At 34.8% G+C, this 18,229-nt stretch overlaps 1 protein-coding gene across 1 annotated transcript; it reads left to right on the plus strand.

Annotated features, from left to right (window-relative positions):
• Nucleotides 1-6,801: 6,801 nt before the first annotated feature.
• On the plus strand, nt 6,802-7,747 carry LOC100466954 (olfactory receptor 6C6). Its single transcript, XM_034646201.1, is given in 2 exon segments — nt 6,802-7,073; nt 7,075-7,747. Coding segments are annotated over 2 exon segments (945 nt in total).
• The last annotated feature ends 10,482 nt before the right edge of the window (nt 7,748-18,229 follow it).

The raw sequence follows: 18,229 nt of genomic DNA on the forward strand, positions 1-18,229 counted from the left end.
TGGAAATGCTAGACTTTGCCCAGAGTAGAGCTGTAGCTTCCTGTCCTGGTGAGAAGGAAGGCCCTGGCCCTGGGGGGTGCACAAAGTGGTGTAGGGATCTCAGGGATTGGACTGGGAGAGACCATTCCAATTATTGGAGTACATACATAGGGAAGAGGGTATATATATCCTCTCTAAGGACAAAGATGCTATGAGTGTCAACAAACAGCCTTTCACTGGCAAGGGACCTGGTTGGTGCTTTTCAGGTGCCACAGCATAGAATCTGCACACCTCACAGGCATCAGACTGTTTTTCTGGGAGAAAGAGCACTAGTACAAGTACATAACTAAAGAAAGCCCACAAACCATGAGTGAAGAGAAGGAGAGAAAAATGGAACAGAAGAGCACTACAAAAACAAAACCAAAACAGGTAACAAAATGCTAATAAGTGCAACCTATCAGTAATGACTTTGAATGTAAATGGACTAAACTCCCCAGTCAAAACAAACTGGGTAACAGAATGGATAAAAAGCAAGTTCCATCTATATNAACCTATCAGTAATGACTTTGAATGTAAATGGACTAAACTCCCCAGTCAAAACAAACTGGGTAACAGAATGGATAAAAAGCAAGTTCCATCTATATGTTGCCCAAAAGAGACTCATTTCAGACCTAAAGAAATGAAGGACTTCTGCAGAATGAAATGTAAGGGATGGAGAAATATTCATCATGCAAATGGATGTGAAAAGAGTGCTGGGTAGCAATACTTACATCAGATAAAACAAACTTTAATACCAACACTGTAAAAGGAGGCAAAGGATACTAATTTATTATACAGGGATCAATCCAAGAAGAAAATATAGCAATTGTAAATATTTATGCACCTAACACGGGAGCACCCAAATACATGAAGCAGTTAATAACAAACCTAAAGGAACTAATCAATAGTAATACAATAATAGTAGGGGACTTTCACACCCTATTTACATCAATGGATAGATCATTCATATGGAAAATCAACAAGAAAACAATAGCACCGATGACACATTGGACCAGATGAATTTAGCAGGTATATTCAGAATATTCCAACTAATACTTCAGAATACACTTTCTTTTCAAGTGCACACTGACTACTCTCCATTATAGATGACAGGTTAGGCCACAAAAGAAGTCTCAACAATTTCAAAAAGATCAAAGTCATACCATACTTCTTTTCTGACCACAATCTATGAAACTAGAAATCAACCACAAGAAAAACTTGGAAAGAATATAAATACATGGAGGTTAAATAACATGCTACTAAACAATAAATGGGTCAACCAAGATAGCACACAGGAAATAAAAAAATACATGGAGACAGTGAAAAGGACAACACGATGGTTTAAACCCTTGAAGTACAGCAAAGGTGGATCTAAGAGGGAGGTTTGTAGCAACACAGGCCTACCTCAGAAGCAAGAAAAACCTCAAACAACCTATCATTCCTTGTAAAGAAACCAGAAAAAGAAGAATAAATAAAACACAAAAACAGTAGAAGGAATGAAATAATAAAGACTAGAAGAGATAAACAACACAGAAACTAAAAAAGAAAAAAGAAAAGGAAGAAATAGAAACCAAGAGCTATTTCCTTGAAAAGATCAATACAACTGATAAACCTAGAGCCAGACTCATCAAAAAAAGAGTACTCAAATAAATAAAATCACCAATGATAGAGGAGATGTAACACCACAGATTCTGACACCACAGAGATACAAAGAGTTCTAAGAGAATAATATGAAAAATTATATGCCAAAAAATTGGGCAACCTAAAAGAAATGGATTAATTCATGAAAACATTTAAACTGTAAAAACTGAAACACGAAGAAATAGAAAATTTGTACAAACCAAAACCAAACAATGAAATTCAATCAATACTCAAAAAAATTCCCAAAAAATTAAAGTCCAGGACCAGGTGTCTTCACAGGTGAATTCCAAAATATTTATAGAGGACTTAAGACCTATTCTTGTCAAACTTTTCCAAGATATAGATGAGGAACGAAAGCTTAGAAATAATTCAATGATACTTACATTACTCTGATGCCAACACCAGATAAACACACTACAAAAGAGAAAACTACAGGCCAATATCTCTGATGAACATAGATGCAAAAATCCTGAACATCATATTAGCAAATCAAATGCAAAAATACATTTAAAAAATCATTGACCACAATCAAGTGGATTTCTTCCTGAGATTCAAATGTGATTCAATATTTCCAAAGTAATTGATGTCATACAGCACATCAACAAGAGAAAGGATGAAAATCAAATGATCACTTCATCAGAAGCAGAAAAAGCATTTGACAAAGTACAATATCCATTCACGATAAAACCATCAACAGAATAGATGTAGAAGGAACATACCTCAACAAAATAAAGGCCATACATGAAAAGCCCACAGCTGACATCATACTCAAAGGGGCAAAACTAAGAGCTTTTCCCATAAGGTCAGGACCAAGACAAGGCTGTCCACTCTCACCACTTTCATTCAGCATAGTACCAGAAGTCTTAGCCACAGCAATCAGACAAGAAAAAGGAATAAAAGTCATCTAAGTGATAAACAAAGAAGGAAAACTCACTACTTGCAGATGACGAGATACTGTCTAGAGAAATCCCTATAAACTCCACCAAAAAACTACTAGAACCGATAAATGAATTCAGTAAGACCACAGGATACAAAATCAACATACAGAAATCTGTTGTGTTTCTATACACCAACACTGAAGCAACAGAAAGAGAAATGAGAAAACAATGTCAGTTACAATTCCACTAAAATTAAGAAAATTCCTAGGAACAAACCGAACCAAGGAGGTCAAAGACCTGTACTCTGAAAACTGTAAAACACCAATGAAAGAAGTTGAAGATGACAGAACCAAACAGCAACGTATTCCATGTTCACGAGTTGGAAGAAAAAATATTGTTAAAATGTCTATACTACCCAAAGCAATCTAAACATGCAATGCAAACCCTATCAAAATACTAACAGCATGTTTCACAAAACTAAAACAAACAACTCTAAAATTTGTTTTAGATAGGGATGCCACCAAAACAAAAAAACCCGAATAGTCAAAGCAAGTTGAAAAAGAACAAAATTGGAGTTATCACAATTCCAGACTTCAAGTTATATTACAAAGCTATACTAATCAAAACAGTATGGTACGGGCAGAAAAGAAAACACTTGGATCAATGGAACAGAATAAAAAGCCCAGAAATAAACCCAGGATTCAAATGCTGTTTGGCAAAGGAGGCAAAAATATGCAGTAGGAAGACAGTCTTTTCCACCAATGGAGTTGGGAAAACTGGAAAGGTACTGCAAAAGAATGAAACTGGACCACTTTCTTACAGCAAACACAAAAATAAATTCAAAATGGATTAAATACTTAAATGTGACACCTGAAGTCATAAAAATCCTAGAAGAGAGCACAGGCAGTAATTTCTCTGGGGCTATAGCAACATTTTTCCTGATATGTTTCCTGAGGCAAGGAAACAAAAACAAAAATAAACTACTGGGACTTCATCAAAATAAAAAGCTTCTGCCCAGAAATGGAAGCAATCAACAAAATTAAAAGACAATCTACCAAAGGGGAGAAGATAATTGTAAATGCAGATCTGATAAAGGGTTAGTATCCGAAGTATACACAGAACTTCTTACAACTTGTCAGTTAAAGAAACAAGCAATCCAATTAACAGATGGGAGAAGACATGAGCAGACTTTTCTCCAAAGCAGATATCCACATGGCATCAGACACATGAAGATGTTCAACATCCCTCATCATTAAGCAAATGCAAACCCAAACTACAATGAGACATCATCTCACTCCTGCCAGAATGGCAAAAGTCAAGAACTAAAGAAACAGTAAGTGTTGGTGAGGATGTGGAGAAAAAGGAACCCTTGTGCATTGTTGATGGAAATGCAAACTGGTGCAGCCACGGTGGAAAACAGTATGGAGGTTTCCTAAAAACTCAAAAATAGAGCTACCGTATATGATCCACTAATTGCACTATTGGGCATTTACCCAAAGAATATGAAAACAGTAATCTGAAAAGATATGCTCACCCCTATGCTTTCGCAGCATTATTTACGATGGTGCAAATGTAGGAGCAGCTCACGTGTGCTTGAATAGAAGATGAATAAAGAAGATATGATACACACATCATATATATACTTATAATACATATATCTATATATATAATGAAATATCACTAAACCATAAAAAAGAATGAAATCTAGCCATTTGAATCAACATCGATGGATCTAGAGAGAAAAATGCAAAGCAAAATAAGTCAGAGAAAGACAAATACCATTTGATTTTGCTCAGATTCGGAATTTAAGTAACAAAATCAGTGGGGGGAAATGGAGAGAGAGGAAAACCAAAAATCGTACCTTAACTATTGAGAAGAAAGTAAGTGATGGTTACCTGAGGGGATGGGTGAAATAGGTGAAGGGGATTAAGATCACACTTATCTTGAAGAGCACTGTGTAATGTATAGAAGTGATGAGTCACTATATTGCACACCAGACACTAATATAACGCTGTGTGTAGACTATACTGGATTTAAAATTTTTTAAAATATATTTAGAGTCAATTTAATGAGAAAAAAAAAGAAAAGGAAAAAAGAAAAAAGTTTTCAAACACTATTCTTGAAAGTTAAGGAAAGACTACAGAATTTTCCTACTTAAAGGAGACTAAAACATTATGGTATTAAATTAGCATGTAATTCTAAATTGTATATTTTTCTCTATAAAGAAAATTTTTACTCACTGGTGAAACTGAAACAGCACTGGAGAAGCACATGTTAGTAATGTACCGATGTTAGTGCCCTGACACTCACAGTTGTATCATGATTATCTAGTAGAATGTTCTTTGTTATTAACACATCCTACTATATGAATATCAGAGATGGATCATCACATGGTGCAGGAATAAAAGGTCTTCATGGTTACTTCTTGATTTTCTTCTTGATATTTTATATTGTTTCAAAATTTTAAAAATAGTGAGACATTTAAGTGCAGCCCTACACCTCCAGTTTGGGGCATAGGTCACAGGTTAGTGACATTCTAACATTGACTGAGGAAGCAAGAGAGCAGTTTCCTTTTGGGCTAAACCCTCTTCAAGTGTAGAAATGGTCATACTGTCCTGGGGCAGTGGAATATCTGAAATTCTTGTTGGCATTAAGTATAGGGTTTAAATTATTTCTACTTCTCTATTAGGAGGCTATCTGTTTTGTTTTGCAGTTAAAGAAATTCAGTTTTGTGCTTAAAGCAATTCACTATAGTTTTTATTTGCTTCCTTTTTTATTTGTTTTGGTTGTTGTGTTATTTTTCACATAACTGATATTCCTGACATGAATCTCCAGGGGGCGTTTCTTTTTCTTTACTTCTTCTTTTCTTTAAAATTAATCCCCTGTGTTTCTAATGAGCTAAGTGTTAAATCTGTGCCTTTTGTTAATGCGCAATTCGAAGCAAGAATTCTTTGTTACAAAATTGGAGTTCCTTTCATATGAGGGATTTCCCAATACGTCTTTTCATTTACAGCATTACATTTTCATTTAGAATTTTTATGGAGACATTTACCTTCATCTTCATATGTAAGAAAAGAAAACAGAAAATGAATCTTACCCAGCCAAAAAGAAGATTTTAATTATTTGTAATGTCTGAGTCCTGTCATTTTAATGACTGTCAGTAGAAGTGAAAGTTATTACCTGATGCATCTAATTTCCAGAATGCATATCTGTTTTTAGACTCCTTCTGCAGAAAACCTTTGGAATTAACTTTCCTCTTAAATTATTGAATTTTTTATAATGTTATAAGAGGGAGAATATTCATCATTTATTTTTGACCTCTGATTCGACCATATTCCCACAGAGGGAAAATTATATGAATGTATCCTAGATATGGTAAGTCACTTAAAATTTGCAATAAATATCTAGATCATAAATGAAAGCATTCCCACAAGTAAAAGTCAGGTAATATCCACTGACTTTTGAACTGTCATTTCCTTTACTATTTTTCTGTACATGTAATAGTCAAAACTTCATGATTAAATGCAACTGATATGAGAAGACTGATATATTTGAAATGAACAAAAAATAATAAGTGAAATAAGGTAAAGGAACACTGGGGAAGTACTGCATTGGGACAAAATAGTGGTATATATATGAATATTTCAATCATAAAGAAAATATCCAACTATCATTAGTCCTATATTTCACAAATTTTTAAATGTTTTAATGAGGTAAGAATTTTTGAAGAACATTACATATAGACATTGGTATTAATTTTCTGGATGTTATAAGAAATTTTTCAATAATTTTAAAGCTATACATAGAAAATACATTTAAGGTCAAGCTTATGTTCTATTTACAACATTGAAACAGAATTCACCTCATTTGGAAAAAATTAACTAAAATTTAAATGATCTTTCAAGTTCAAAAAGGAAAAGGAAAAAATTAAGTAGTGTGTTATCATAAACTTAAGTAGTTATGTATTTAAGTAGTTCAGTAGCTATGAAACTTTAAATAGTTAAGTATCATAAAATTAGGTAGTGTTGTTAAGAAGTTGTTGATATCATAGTATCATAACTGCTGCTTAAGTGGAACCATCAGTTAGAGTGACCTCGGTTGATATACTTTTAACTATCATCTATCCTATTAAATTGGATCAATTTTTTAAACTTCTTTACATTTCTAATTACTTCTTTTTTCTGTCTGTAGCTTTTGTAAAAATCCTCTTATTTGCAATTCTGAAGTTGTTTTTCTACTCTATTTCATAAGACTCAAGTCTGAAATGAGGAATCAGTCAAGAGAGATCGAGTTCGTTCTCCTAGGATTGACCAATGACCCACAATTGCAAATTGTGATTTTCATATTTTTCTTTCTAAACTATGTGCTGAGTGTGATGGGAAACTTATCCATCATCCTTCTTACCTTGCTAGATCCCCGACTCAAGACTCCCATGTATTTTTTCCTCCAAAATTTCTCCTTCTTGGAAGCTTCATTGACAACAGTCTGTATTCCCAGATTCCTGATAAGCATCGTGACTAAAAACAAAATAATTTCCTAATAGCTGTGCATCTCAGTTATTCTTTTTCCTCTTATTAGAAATTACAGAATTTTACCTACTGGCTGCCATGTCTTTTGACCGTTATGTAGCAATCTGCAAACCCCTACATTACCCCATCATTATGAACAACAAAGTGTGTTACCAACTTCTATTCAGTTCATGGACAGTTGGCTTTCTGCTTTCATTTCCACCAGTGGCCTCGGGACTGACACTGGATTTCTGTGCTTCCAGAGTAATTGATCATTTCATGTGTGACATTTCCCCTGTGCTGCAGCTTTCCTGCACTGACACTCATTTCCTGGAATTGCTTTCATTTGTCTTATCTCTTGTAAATCTCCTGGTCACGTTGCCGTTACTGATTCTTTCTTACACATATATTATCAAGACCATTCTAAAGATCCCTTCTGCTCAGAAAAGAACAAAGGCTTTTTCTACTTGCTCTTCTCATATGATTGTAGTCTCCCTTACTTATGGGAGCTGTATCTTTAATTACATAAAGCCAACAGCAAAGGAAAGGTTGACTCTATCCAAAGGTGTAAGTGTTATTTATACCTCGGTTGCCCCTTTATTAAATCCTTTCATTTACAGTCTCAGAAACCAGCAAGTGAAACAAGCCTTCAAGGACATAGTCCAAAAGATTTTCTCTTTTTTTAAAAAAATGAAAATTTAATTTTACAATGATGGACAAAAAAGTAAATAAAAATATTGACTCATATTGATAAGTTTCCTTAATCTGTCCTTCAAGATGTTCACCTCATAATATTTTTTTCAACTCACAGTATTTTAACCAAACCTTTCAGCACAGTGCATCTTTTCCTTTCCACTTCTCTTTATGATCATAATTCCTTTCAGTGCTACAAGATGAGTCATCTATTAGGTTATCAACAGAAATGTGAAATTTTTTTTACTTTACAAAACATGGTACTGACCCCCTCAAAAATGATTTTAAATAGATATTCATCATAAGAATTTTATAGAATTATACAGACATCAATAAAACAACATGCACTACCGTAGGACTCTAGGAAGTTCTTCAAATGTCATTCAAATGTTTTCAACAAGGCAAGAAAAAAGGCAGGCTTCAAGTCATAAAAACCTGAAGTGTTCTAAAATGTAGGAAGATGTTATTTGGTAGGTCTATTGAGCTGAAAATCTGGAGTGAGTCAGAATCACATACATGGTTGGCTTATTAAAAAACAAGTCAATGCTCTCATTCTTAAAATGTCTTTTCAATTTACCTGGAGTCCAGTATAGAAACATGGATGGCAGGTGATTCTAATGCAGGTGGTACCTATGAGAGTTTTCTTTTTAACATAAAAACCTATATGAGCAGGGTTTTACCTTATAACAATTGCTATGTTAAATGTATTGAGGGTAGGTTTTTGGATGTTGGAATCCGGGAGATAAATTAGAGGACTAATATTTTAAGCTAAAGGAGTTATTTGGGAGTTGAAATGCAATAGGGTCAATGAATTTGAAGCTCCAGGAAGTGGTTCCAGAGATATTTAGGAAAACAAAGAGGAATGGTTGGACATTTGGTTATATGGGATCATTGAAATAATATTTAAAAAAATTATTTGGGACTCCCTTTGCCTTCCCTTCTGCCCACTTCTGCACATATTCACTCATACTTTTAATGCTTTTAAAGAAGAGAGTGTTACTGGTATACTGTCAGATAAAATAAATAAATAAATAAATAATAAATATGGATCTCCAAAGAAATCCATGAAATATAATGAGTTCCATATTGCATATAATATGCCATCAGAGAAATATGAGTGACGAAATCATTAAGGTATTTTATGCTATAATCCTATCCATGTAGCCCTGAGAAGAAAACAATTTCAGCTCAGGTTTGAGCTCTGATTTATTTTACTATTTTAAGTCAACACTGTTTTTTGTTGTTGTTGTTGTTTTTTAAGATTTTATTTATTTATTTGAGAGAGAGAGTGAGAGTGCAGCAGAAGGAGAGGGAGAAGAAGATTCCCTGCTGAGCAGGGAGACAGATGCAGGGTCCTGGGATCATGACCTGAGTTTTATCAGCTAAGCCTTCCAGACACCACTTAAGTCAAAACTGTTAACCATGTCCTTTTCCAAGGCAATTACAAGGGAATAAGTTCAATTATTGTGTTCAAGGCCCTCAAAACTTTCCAATAAGCACTTGAAAAATTACTTGATCCTTTTTAGATTTGGATTGTTAGAATTTGTCTCATTCTTTGCATTGTCATTTTGCTTTCCTGATAGTGTCCTTTGGTCACAAAACTTTTGATTTTATTGAAGTCAAATTTTTCTATTTTTTAAAGAATTTTCTTTGCTTGTGCTTCCGGTGGCATATTTAGAACACCATTGCTTAATACGAAGTTGCAAAGATGCGTACCTGCTGCTTATTCTAAGAACTTTATAGTTTTATATCTTACATTTAGGTCTTTGGTTTCTATTGAGTCAATGTTTGTGTATTATTGCTGTAGAGATTAAAGTCAACTTTTGCATAAAAATAGTTATCACAATATGATTTGTTGAAAGACTATTATTTCCCCATTGAATAATCATGGAATCCTTGTTAAAAATCAATTGATGAGAAATGTACAGGTCTCTTATAGGACTCTCGGTTCTATTCTTTTGAGCTATTGCTCCGTTCATGTGCCAGTATCACACTGTCTTTCTTGATCACTGTATCTTTTTATTAAGTTTTGAAATTGGAAAGTATGACTGTTTCAACTTCGTTCCTCTTTTTCAATGTTGTTTTGGCTATTCAGGATCCCTTGCAATTCCATATGAATTTTAGGATCACATTGTTCATTTATGCAAAAAAAAGCAGTTGAAAATTTAATAAGGATTATATTGAATCTGTGGACCAGTTTGGGAACTATTACCATCTTAATAAACAATGTCAAGTCTACTATCAAATAGTATGAAATGTCTTTTTATTTATTTAGGATTTCTTTATTTTTTAAGTTCTGTTATTTTCTTGGATAGAATATTGTACCTCCATGGTTAAATTTACATAAAATAACTCCTAGAACTGAACAATAAAAAAGATCAATCAAAAAAGTATAGGCAAAGGGACTGAAAGAAGATATGCAAACAGGAAAAAGCACATGAAAAGATGCTCAAGAACAGTAGTATTTAGGAAAATGTAAGTCCAAACCACAGCGACATACCACGTTACAGCCACTAGGACAGTTAAGTATGTGTATGTGCATGTGTGTGTGTCTGCCTGTGTGAGTACAGTCATATATATCACAAAAAATAGTAAGTGCTGTTGTACAGAATAACAAGTCATGACGTACAGAATTTGGAACCCTCATACGCTGCTGGTGGGAATGTAAAATATGCAGCCACTCGGAAAAGTTTGGCTGCTCATCAAGAAGGTAAATATAGAGTTACCATATAACCCAGACATTCTCCTTCTAGGAATTGACAACATATGTTCTCACAAAAACTTCAACACACATTTTCATAGACACACCATGCATAAGAGCCAAAAAAGTAGAAACATCCCAAGTAAACTTCAAGTGATGAATGGATCAACAAAATGTGGTACATGTATATTTTATTCATTTTCATTTTATTGTGCTTTGCTTGGTTGCACTATGCATAACTGTGTTCCTATAAGTTGAAGGGCTGTGACAATCCTACATCAAGCAAGTCTATTGGTGCCATATTTCCAATAGCATTTGCTCATCTCTGTATCACATTGTGGTAATTCTCACAATATTTCAAGCTTTTTCATCATTATTATACTTGGTATGGTGATCTGTGATTGTGATCTTTGATGTTACAATTGTAATTGTTTTGGGACACCATAAGGACTGCCCATATAAGACAGCAACTATAATCAGCAAATGCTGTGTGTGTTCTGACTGCTCCCCTGACCAGCTGTTCCCCCTTCTCTCTCCTTCTCTCCTGGCCTCTCTTTCTTGACACACACCAATATTGAAATTGGACTAAATAATGACTCGATAGGACCTGTAAGTGCACCAGGGAAAGGAAGAATCACACATTTTGCACTTTAAATAAAAAACTAGAAATAATTAAGCTTAATGAGGAAGGCATATAAAAAGCCAGATAGGCCAAAACCTGGTTCTCTTGCACCAGTTAGCCAAGTTGTGAATACAAAGAAAAAGTTTTTGGGCACACTGGGTGCTTAGTTGGCTAAGTATCCAACTCTTGGTTTCTGATCAGGTCATGATCTTGCGGTTGTGGGATTCAACCCTGTGTCTGTCTCTCAGTTCAGTGTGGAGCCTGCTTCAGATTCTCTCTCCATCTCTCCCTTGTGCCCTCTCTCTCTCTCTCAAACAAATAAATAAATAAACTTTAGAAACAGAAAAAACGAAAAGAAGAAAAAGCTCTTGGAGGAAATTAAATGTGCTATTCCAGTGAACACACGAGTGGTAAGAAAGGAAAGCAGCCTTATTGCCCATAGGGAGAAGGTTTTAGTCTACTGGATAGAAGATCAAATGAGCCACGATATTCCATTAAACCAAAGTCTAACACAGAGCAAGGCCCTAATTCTCTTCCATTCAATGAAGCCTAAGAGAGGTGAGGAAGCTACAGGAAAAGTCAGAAGCAAGCAGAGGTTTGTTCATGAGGCTTAAGGAAAGCAGCCAACTCCATAACACAAAAGTACAAGGTGAAGCAGCAAGGACTGATGGAATATACTGCTGAAGTCAGTTATCCAGAGAATGTGGATAAGATAATGAATGAAGGTGGCTACACTAAACAACAGATTTTCAGTGTAGATGAAAAAGACTTATAGTGGGAAAAGGAACCATCTTGGACTTTTATAGCTGGAGAAGAGTAGCCAATGCCTGGTTTCAAAGCTTCAAAGGCTAGGCTGACTCTCCTGTTAAGGCTAAGGCAGCTAGTGACTCTGAATTGGAGCCAATGCTCATTGCCCATTCTGAAAGACCTAGGCCTCTTAAGAATTATGCTAAATCTGCTCTTTTGAGGCTCCATAAATGGAATAACAGAGCCTGGATGACAGCACCTCTGTTTACAACATGGTTTATAAATATTTTAAGCTCACTGTTGAGACCTACTGCTCAGTAACAGATTCCTTTCAAAATACTGTTGTTCATTGACAATGACCTGACCATTCAAGAACTCTGATGGAGATGTACAACACGTTTAATGTTGTTTTCATGACTGCTAACACCACCATTCTGCAGCCCATGGATTAGGGGTAATTCTGACTTTCAAGACTTATAATTTAGGAAATACATTTCATAAGGCTAGAGATGCCATGGATACTGATTCCTCTGATGGATCTGGGCAAAATAAATAGAAAGTTTTCTGGAAAGGGTTTACCATTCTAGATGCCATTAAGGACATTTTTTGATTTGTAAGAAGGGGTCAAAAAGTATCAACATGAACAGGAGTTTGGAAGAAGTTGAATGCAACATATAATGTTTCTAAATATTATCCATTTTTGTTTTGTGTAGAAATAATTGAACCCCAGACTTTGGTCAAATTCACTTATATTATACCAATGATAGTGACTCTTGAAAGAAATTCAAGGTATGATTTATTTAAAGCTGTCTTTGGGGATCTTTCCACATATTTTAAGCCATTTATAATAATATAATTCCTGATACATTCTAGTTGTGTCAATGTAAACAAATGTATTAAGTATACCTTACATAAAAGCAAATGCAATCATTTTAATCAAACAAATTTGGACAATTGACAAAGCATATATAGAATATCAGCATCATACTTAATAATCTCCCTGCCCTCTTCAGAGCCATTCCCTCTAGTCTCCATGCCTGCTATTGGATTCATATATACACAGATGTCTCTGGCTACATAAATTACTTTTGCTTTTTATGGAATTTCTTATAAAAGAAATCACAAATTGTGAATGTTGAAGTCTGGTTTCTCTTGCTCAACCCTGTTTTGGAGATTCATCCATTTTATTGTGTGCATCCTTAAGTTCTTTCTTTTTTGCTAATGCATTTGGTCAAATCTGAATTTAGCGTATTTGATTTAGCAAACATAGAATCTCTGGATCCTTTCGTCTCAGCCAGCTTTCCCTCCTCGGTTCCCACATGTTGGCGTTCTTATTCTCTGAGGAATCTCTCCACAAGTCTGGATCATTTGCTTTGATCAGTGTAATAATCAAGTACACACCATATTCTGAAATGGCAATCACTAAAAGCCTGTGCCCTCCCATAATGTCCTTCTGAAATCAGTGTCTGCCAAAGGAAAGTCAGTTGGGGCAGGGGGGTTATTCCCCTCTGCCTTGGTGACTCTGCTGCTCAATTCCCATTCTCCATGGGAGTTGGAATTACAGAATTACAGGAATTGTCTTTAGGGGAAAGAAAGAAGGATTCATGAAGAGGAACACCATTCACCATTTTGCTGCTCTTTTGGGCATCGCATCCCACCTGCTAATTAACATCTTCCACTCTCCTTTTTGATGCAGCACGTTGCAAGACTCAACCTACTTTTCTCCTTTGTGCTAGTAGCTCACTTGATCTTTTGGGGTTTATACCCACAAAGAGTTGCTGTGGAATAGTACACTGTCTTACCACCTGTCTTTGCTAACCTCTCATGAATCAGCATATTTGGTTTAAGGCTATACTGCCAGTCATATACGGAATCACAAAATGTTGTAATTATTTGAAATCATAAATTTGCAAATTCTTACAGCATGGATCCTATATTGCTCAGGGTTCAAGTGAAAGTAGGATTTCTGTAAGCACTCTGGAAAGAAAGGAGATAATGGAGGAATTATAACTTTTAAAAACAATGAAAGAAATAGCTATGGAAGGAAAAGTTTGAATACCAGAGAGAGAATGTTGAGGAAACTAACACCAAAGATCTCATGTTGAAGCCTTGTAAGAATGCGTCAAGACAGCTTAATGGGAAATCATGGTGACTCTAAAGTTATTTCTGAGAAAGCATCTACCAGTAGTCTTAGCAATAAAGTTGGTAGCTTTCAAATACTTTTGAAAATCCACTGTGAATCTAGCTTTCACGCACCAGCCTGGCTACAAACTGGAGAACAATGTCCTCTGCTTCCCTTCTGACTTCCAAATTTTGCACCAAGTCCTCTCACTGACAAGTCCTAAATTAGAAAAATAAAGGGAGGGGAACTCTCAGAAATAGCATCCCAGTTTCTCCATAGCAGTGAGAACTGAGAAAGCATTATGTGATGTTGAGTTGGCAACAGACAGTTCAATGCAGATACTTTGAAAATAATCAAATTGAGTCTCAGAAATAGCAAATTAGTGCTTTTTTCACTGGCTCTGCCCAAAGTGTTGTATCAGTATTGGGGGCAACTTAGAAGAGATGAGATGTGGGGCCCCTGGGTGGCTCAGTCAGTTAAGCATCCAACTCTTGGTTTTAGCGCAGGTCATGATCCAATGGGTCCTGGGATTGAGCCCTGCATCAGGGTCACCCTCAGTGGGGAGTCTTTTTGAAGATTCTCTCCCTCTGCCACCCCACCCCACTCATGCTCTCACACTCTCTCTAAAAATAAATAAACAAATCTTTAAAAAAAAGGACATGAGATTTATTTTTCATTATCTTGTTAAATTTACCCCTACTATATAGTACACTATTTTAAAATCACATTCTAGTTACGGAATGTATGAGTCACAGGAATAAAACATACAGCATAAGGAATATAATCAATGTTATTGTAATAGCAGTCTATGGTAACGCATCATAGCTACACTTGTGGAGAACATAGCATAATGTATAAACTTGTCAATTCATTATGTTTTCCACCCTAAACTAATGTAACAATGTAACTAATGTAGGAATGTAAGTAATAGTTGTGTGTCAGTTATACTCAATATAAACAAACAAACAAATTAGCATTAATGAATGATTAGAAGTATATTGAGATGCCAAAGAAACCACTTCCAGCAGGGGAAAGAACATATGTGAGAGTGAATGTCTTTCATTCATGATTTCACTTAATCTTTACAATATCCTGTGAGTTAAGAGTACTAGCCCTCTCATTTCATGAGTAGAGAAATAGAGAGGTTAAATAAATTTTAAAAGTTTACAAAATTATTGGGTCTCTTTAGCCTCAAAATCTAGGAATTGTAATCTGGTCTTTATAATTCATTATGTGAATTGTGGCTTCATTTTTGTCTCTCTGTTTATAAAGTGTGGAAATGATTTCTAACATCTGTGATGGCTAGGATGCAATGAAAAGGGCTCATTCTTGTCTGTAGGAAGGAAATTTTGAAGTATCTATCAAAATGTGGTACTAAAATATATTTTATTCTAGTGGATGCACATATGCAAATGGATGCATAAAAAATGGACTTAGTGTTTTAGTTAATGATGTGAAATTGGTAGCAAGCTAATTCCCTGAATCTTAACAAATAATGAAATTATGAAATTATCAGAAGTTTCCTCTGGTATTCTATGAATTTGTTTGAAAAGGATGAGTCCCAGCTGTGTAAGTTAACAAGGAATGATATCCATTACATATTGTTAACTGAAAAAAAGAAAAATTGCTGATTATTTTCTATATTAAAAATGAATTACTGTATTAAAAAAATCTTCTCTCCGAGCATGGGAGTATGATTGTGTTTCTGAATGAAATTTCTGATAGAATATACTATATATACTTAATACTGGTTAATTTGAAGATTTGAGGGCAAATGGAGGATCAGTTAGAAACATAAGGAACATTCCATCTGTCATTATATACTATTGATTTGATAATTGATTCTCTGACACTTTTTTATCATGGCATTAAGTCTGCATAACTTAACACTAAAAAATTAAAAACTGAGTTGCAAATGCCCTTCTGATTTTTTAAAATATTACGGTTCTTTCTTGATTCATTCATTCTTCTTTGTGCTGATATGGACATATAAATGAATAAAACCTGAGTGCTACTCTCAATGAAGGGTTGGAGCTCATCTCTGTATTTAATGAACCCTGCAGGAATTGAGAATAAATTATCTCCTGAGTGAAGACCGAGTGCCATTTGCATATAGAAAAATTAAATACAGCCAAGGGAAAACTAGGTTGATTGGATTATTAGAGAGAGAGAGAGAGAACAAGCAGTGAGGAGGGGCAGAAGCAGAGGGAGAAGCAGACTGCCCCCAAGCAAGGAGCCCCATGAGGGGCTCAATCCCAGGACCCTGGGATCATGACCTGAGCCAAAGGCAGACACTTAACCGACTGAGCCACCCAGAGCCCCTACAGTTTTGCTTTTATCTCCNCACTGAGCCACCCGGAGCCCCTACAGTTTTGCTTTTATCTCCCTATACTGCTTTGCTCCTGGAAGATGTAAGTCGCGACACCACTATACCTCTTGTGCCCATCTCTCCTGCATCTGGCCTTTCTTTATTCTGGCCTCTCATTTATTTATACAGTGAGTAGAGAATTAAATTTGGCTCATCTTTGAATAGTATTCAATCCTCATCTTATCCAGAGAGGTTTGAAGTGGTTTACCTTCAGTCACGAAGCAGTGTTCCCTGGAAACTTAGAAAGAACTCTCTGGGTTACAATAGTAGCTTTTTAAAGTTTAGGTCAGAATAATGTTTATGTTTATATGGAAAGATAAAAGAGATAAGGAAAAATTCCTTCACTTAGAGGCTGTAGAAACTTGTATGCAATCAAGCCTGCATTTTCTCTATGTGAGAGGCTTTTACATAAGAAAGGAAGGGTGAAATCCTGTCAAAAAGTCTCCAGAATTAGTTTATGAAGGCATTGCCCCTCACATTTTAAGTGAATTAAGAAAATCTGGGATTATATTTCTTTCTGGAATCATTAGACATATCAGAAAGTAAGTATATTCTGTATTCGAGATAGATATATTTTTATCTTTCTCGCACTCAAAAGGTTATTATTTGGAATACATTGTAGGGATCCCCAAATTATCACTTTAACATATTTACTATTTCTAATTTTATGTTTTAACATTTCGGTTTGTTCAAAATATAGTAACAATCTTTGCCTTTTGATATGCCAATTTTGCTGACATGTGTCACAAAAATGTGTCTATTTCTAAAGGAAGACAATGCTGATCATCAGGGGAAAAATTTAAAAAGGAAAAAAGGCACAATACAGCTTGGACACTTGTCACCTATTCATTTGCCCAGTTCATTCTATAAAAAGAACAACAAATATTATTGAGAACCTACAGCACAAATAAAATGCTGGTTGCCAACTTAAAGAGAGAACACAGGTAAAAGCCATATAGACAGCAGTTTAGCAATTTGTGGTTTCTATAAAGTAAATCTCAGAATTTTCTTTATCCTACTTATTTAGTCTTCTAGAAAGAAGGCAATAAGATATGTAGGCATTAAAAAAACTCCTTTGTGAATTCCTTATTGTTCTCAAAGAAGTTTAAGAGTGAAACGACCCAAGTGAATATAGTTGCAAAACAAAGTAAATTAATTTACAAAAAGAACATAAAATTGATAGAAATGGATCAATATGTAGTAAGAACTATATTATTGATACAGGCCTATCTACGTGAGTATTGATTAATTTCTCTGCCTTCACTTTTGTTTCCCATAAATTAAGACCTTTACTTTTATTTACAAACAAGATATTCTACTTCTGTATTTCTGTGATTTGAAACACATTGAAAAGAGAGTATAAAAAAAAGAAACAAAACACACTTATTTCTACGGAGAATATTTAAAAGAATGGATCTTAATAATAAAATTATTAAGCTCTGAAATTGTGATCAGGTCTTCAATTTCCATCAGAGCCTTACAAAATGATAAAGTTTTTTAATGGCCTCAAACTTAGATATTTCACTCCTAAAAGCACAAAATTTGGAAACTGGAACATGGTGTCTCAATATGTAAATCCCAAGTATAATTACTAAATGTTGTTGTAGAAACATGATTAAGAGACGTTTTGCGCATATAGACAATTTCGTGACAGGTACAGGTGTTATGTAAAGTCACTCATGAGGGGACTTTTAACATAGATCTGTGAATGTTCTGTTCCTTTTCAAGAGAGAATGTATAAAATATTTCTGCTTTAATGGAATTGAGTGGATATTGAAAAGATGCAAACAGGAAAATTTCCATTGCTTCATTTCATTGGAACTAATAATATGAACATTTAAATCTTTAAATCTTCAATTCCTTTACTATTCACATACTCTTTCTTTTTGTCTTGTTTCTCAACAGTAGAACTTGCTTAAAGAAAATAAAGC

Source organism: Ailuropoda melanoleuca, chromosome 16, assembly GCF_002007445.2.
Source record: "Ailuropoda melanoleuca isolate Jingjing chromosome 16, ASM200744v2, whole genome shotgun sequence".
Taxonomy (NCBI): Eukaryota; Metazoa; Chordata; class Mammalia; order Carnivora; family Ursidae; genus Ailuropoda; species Ailuropoda melanoleuca.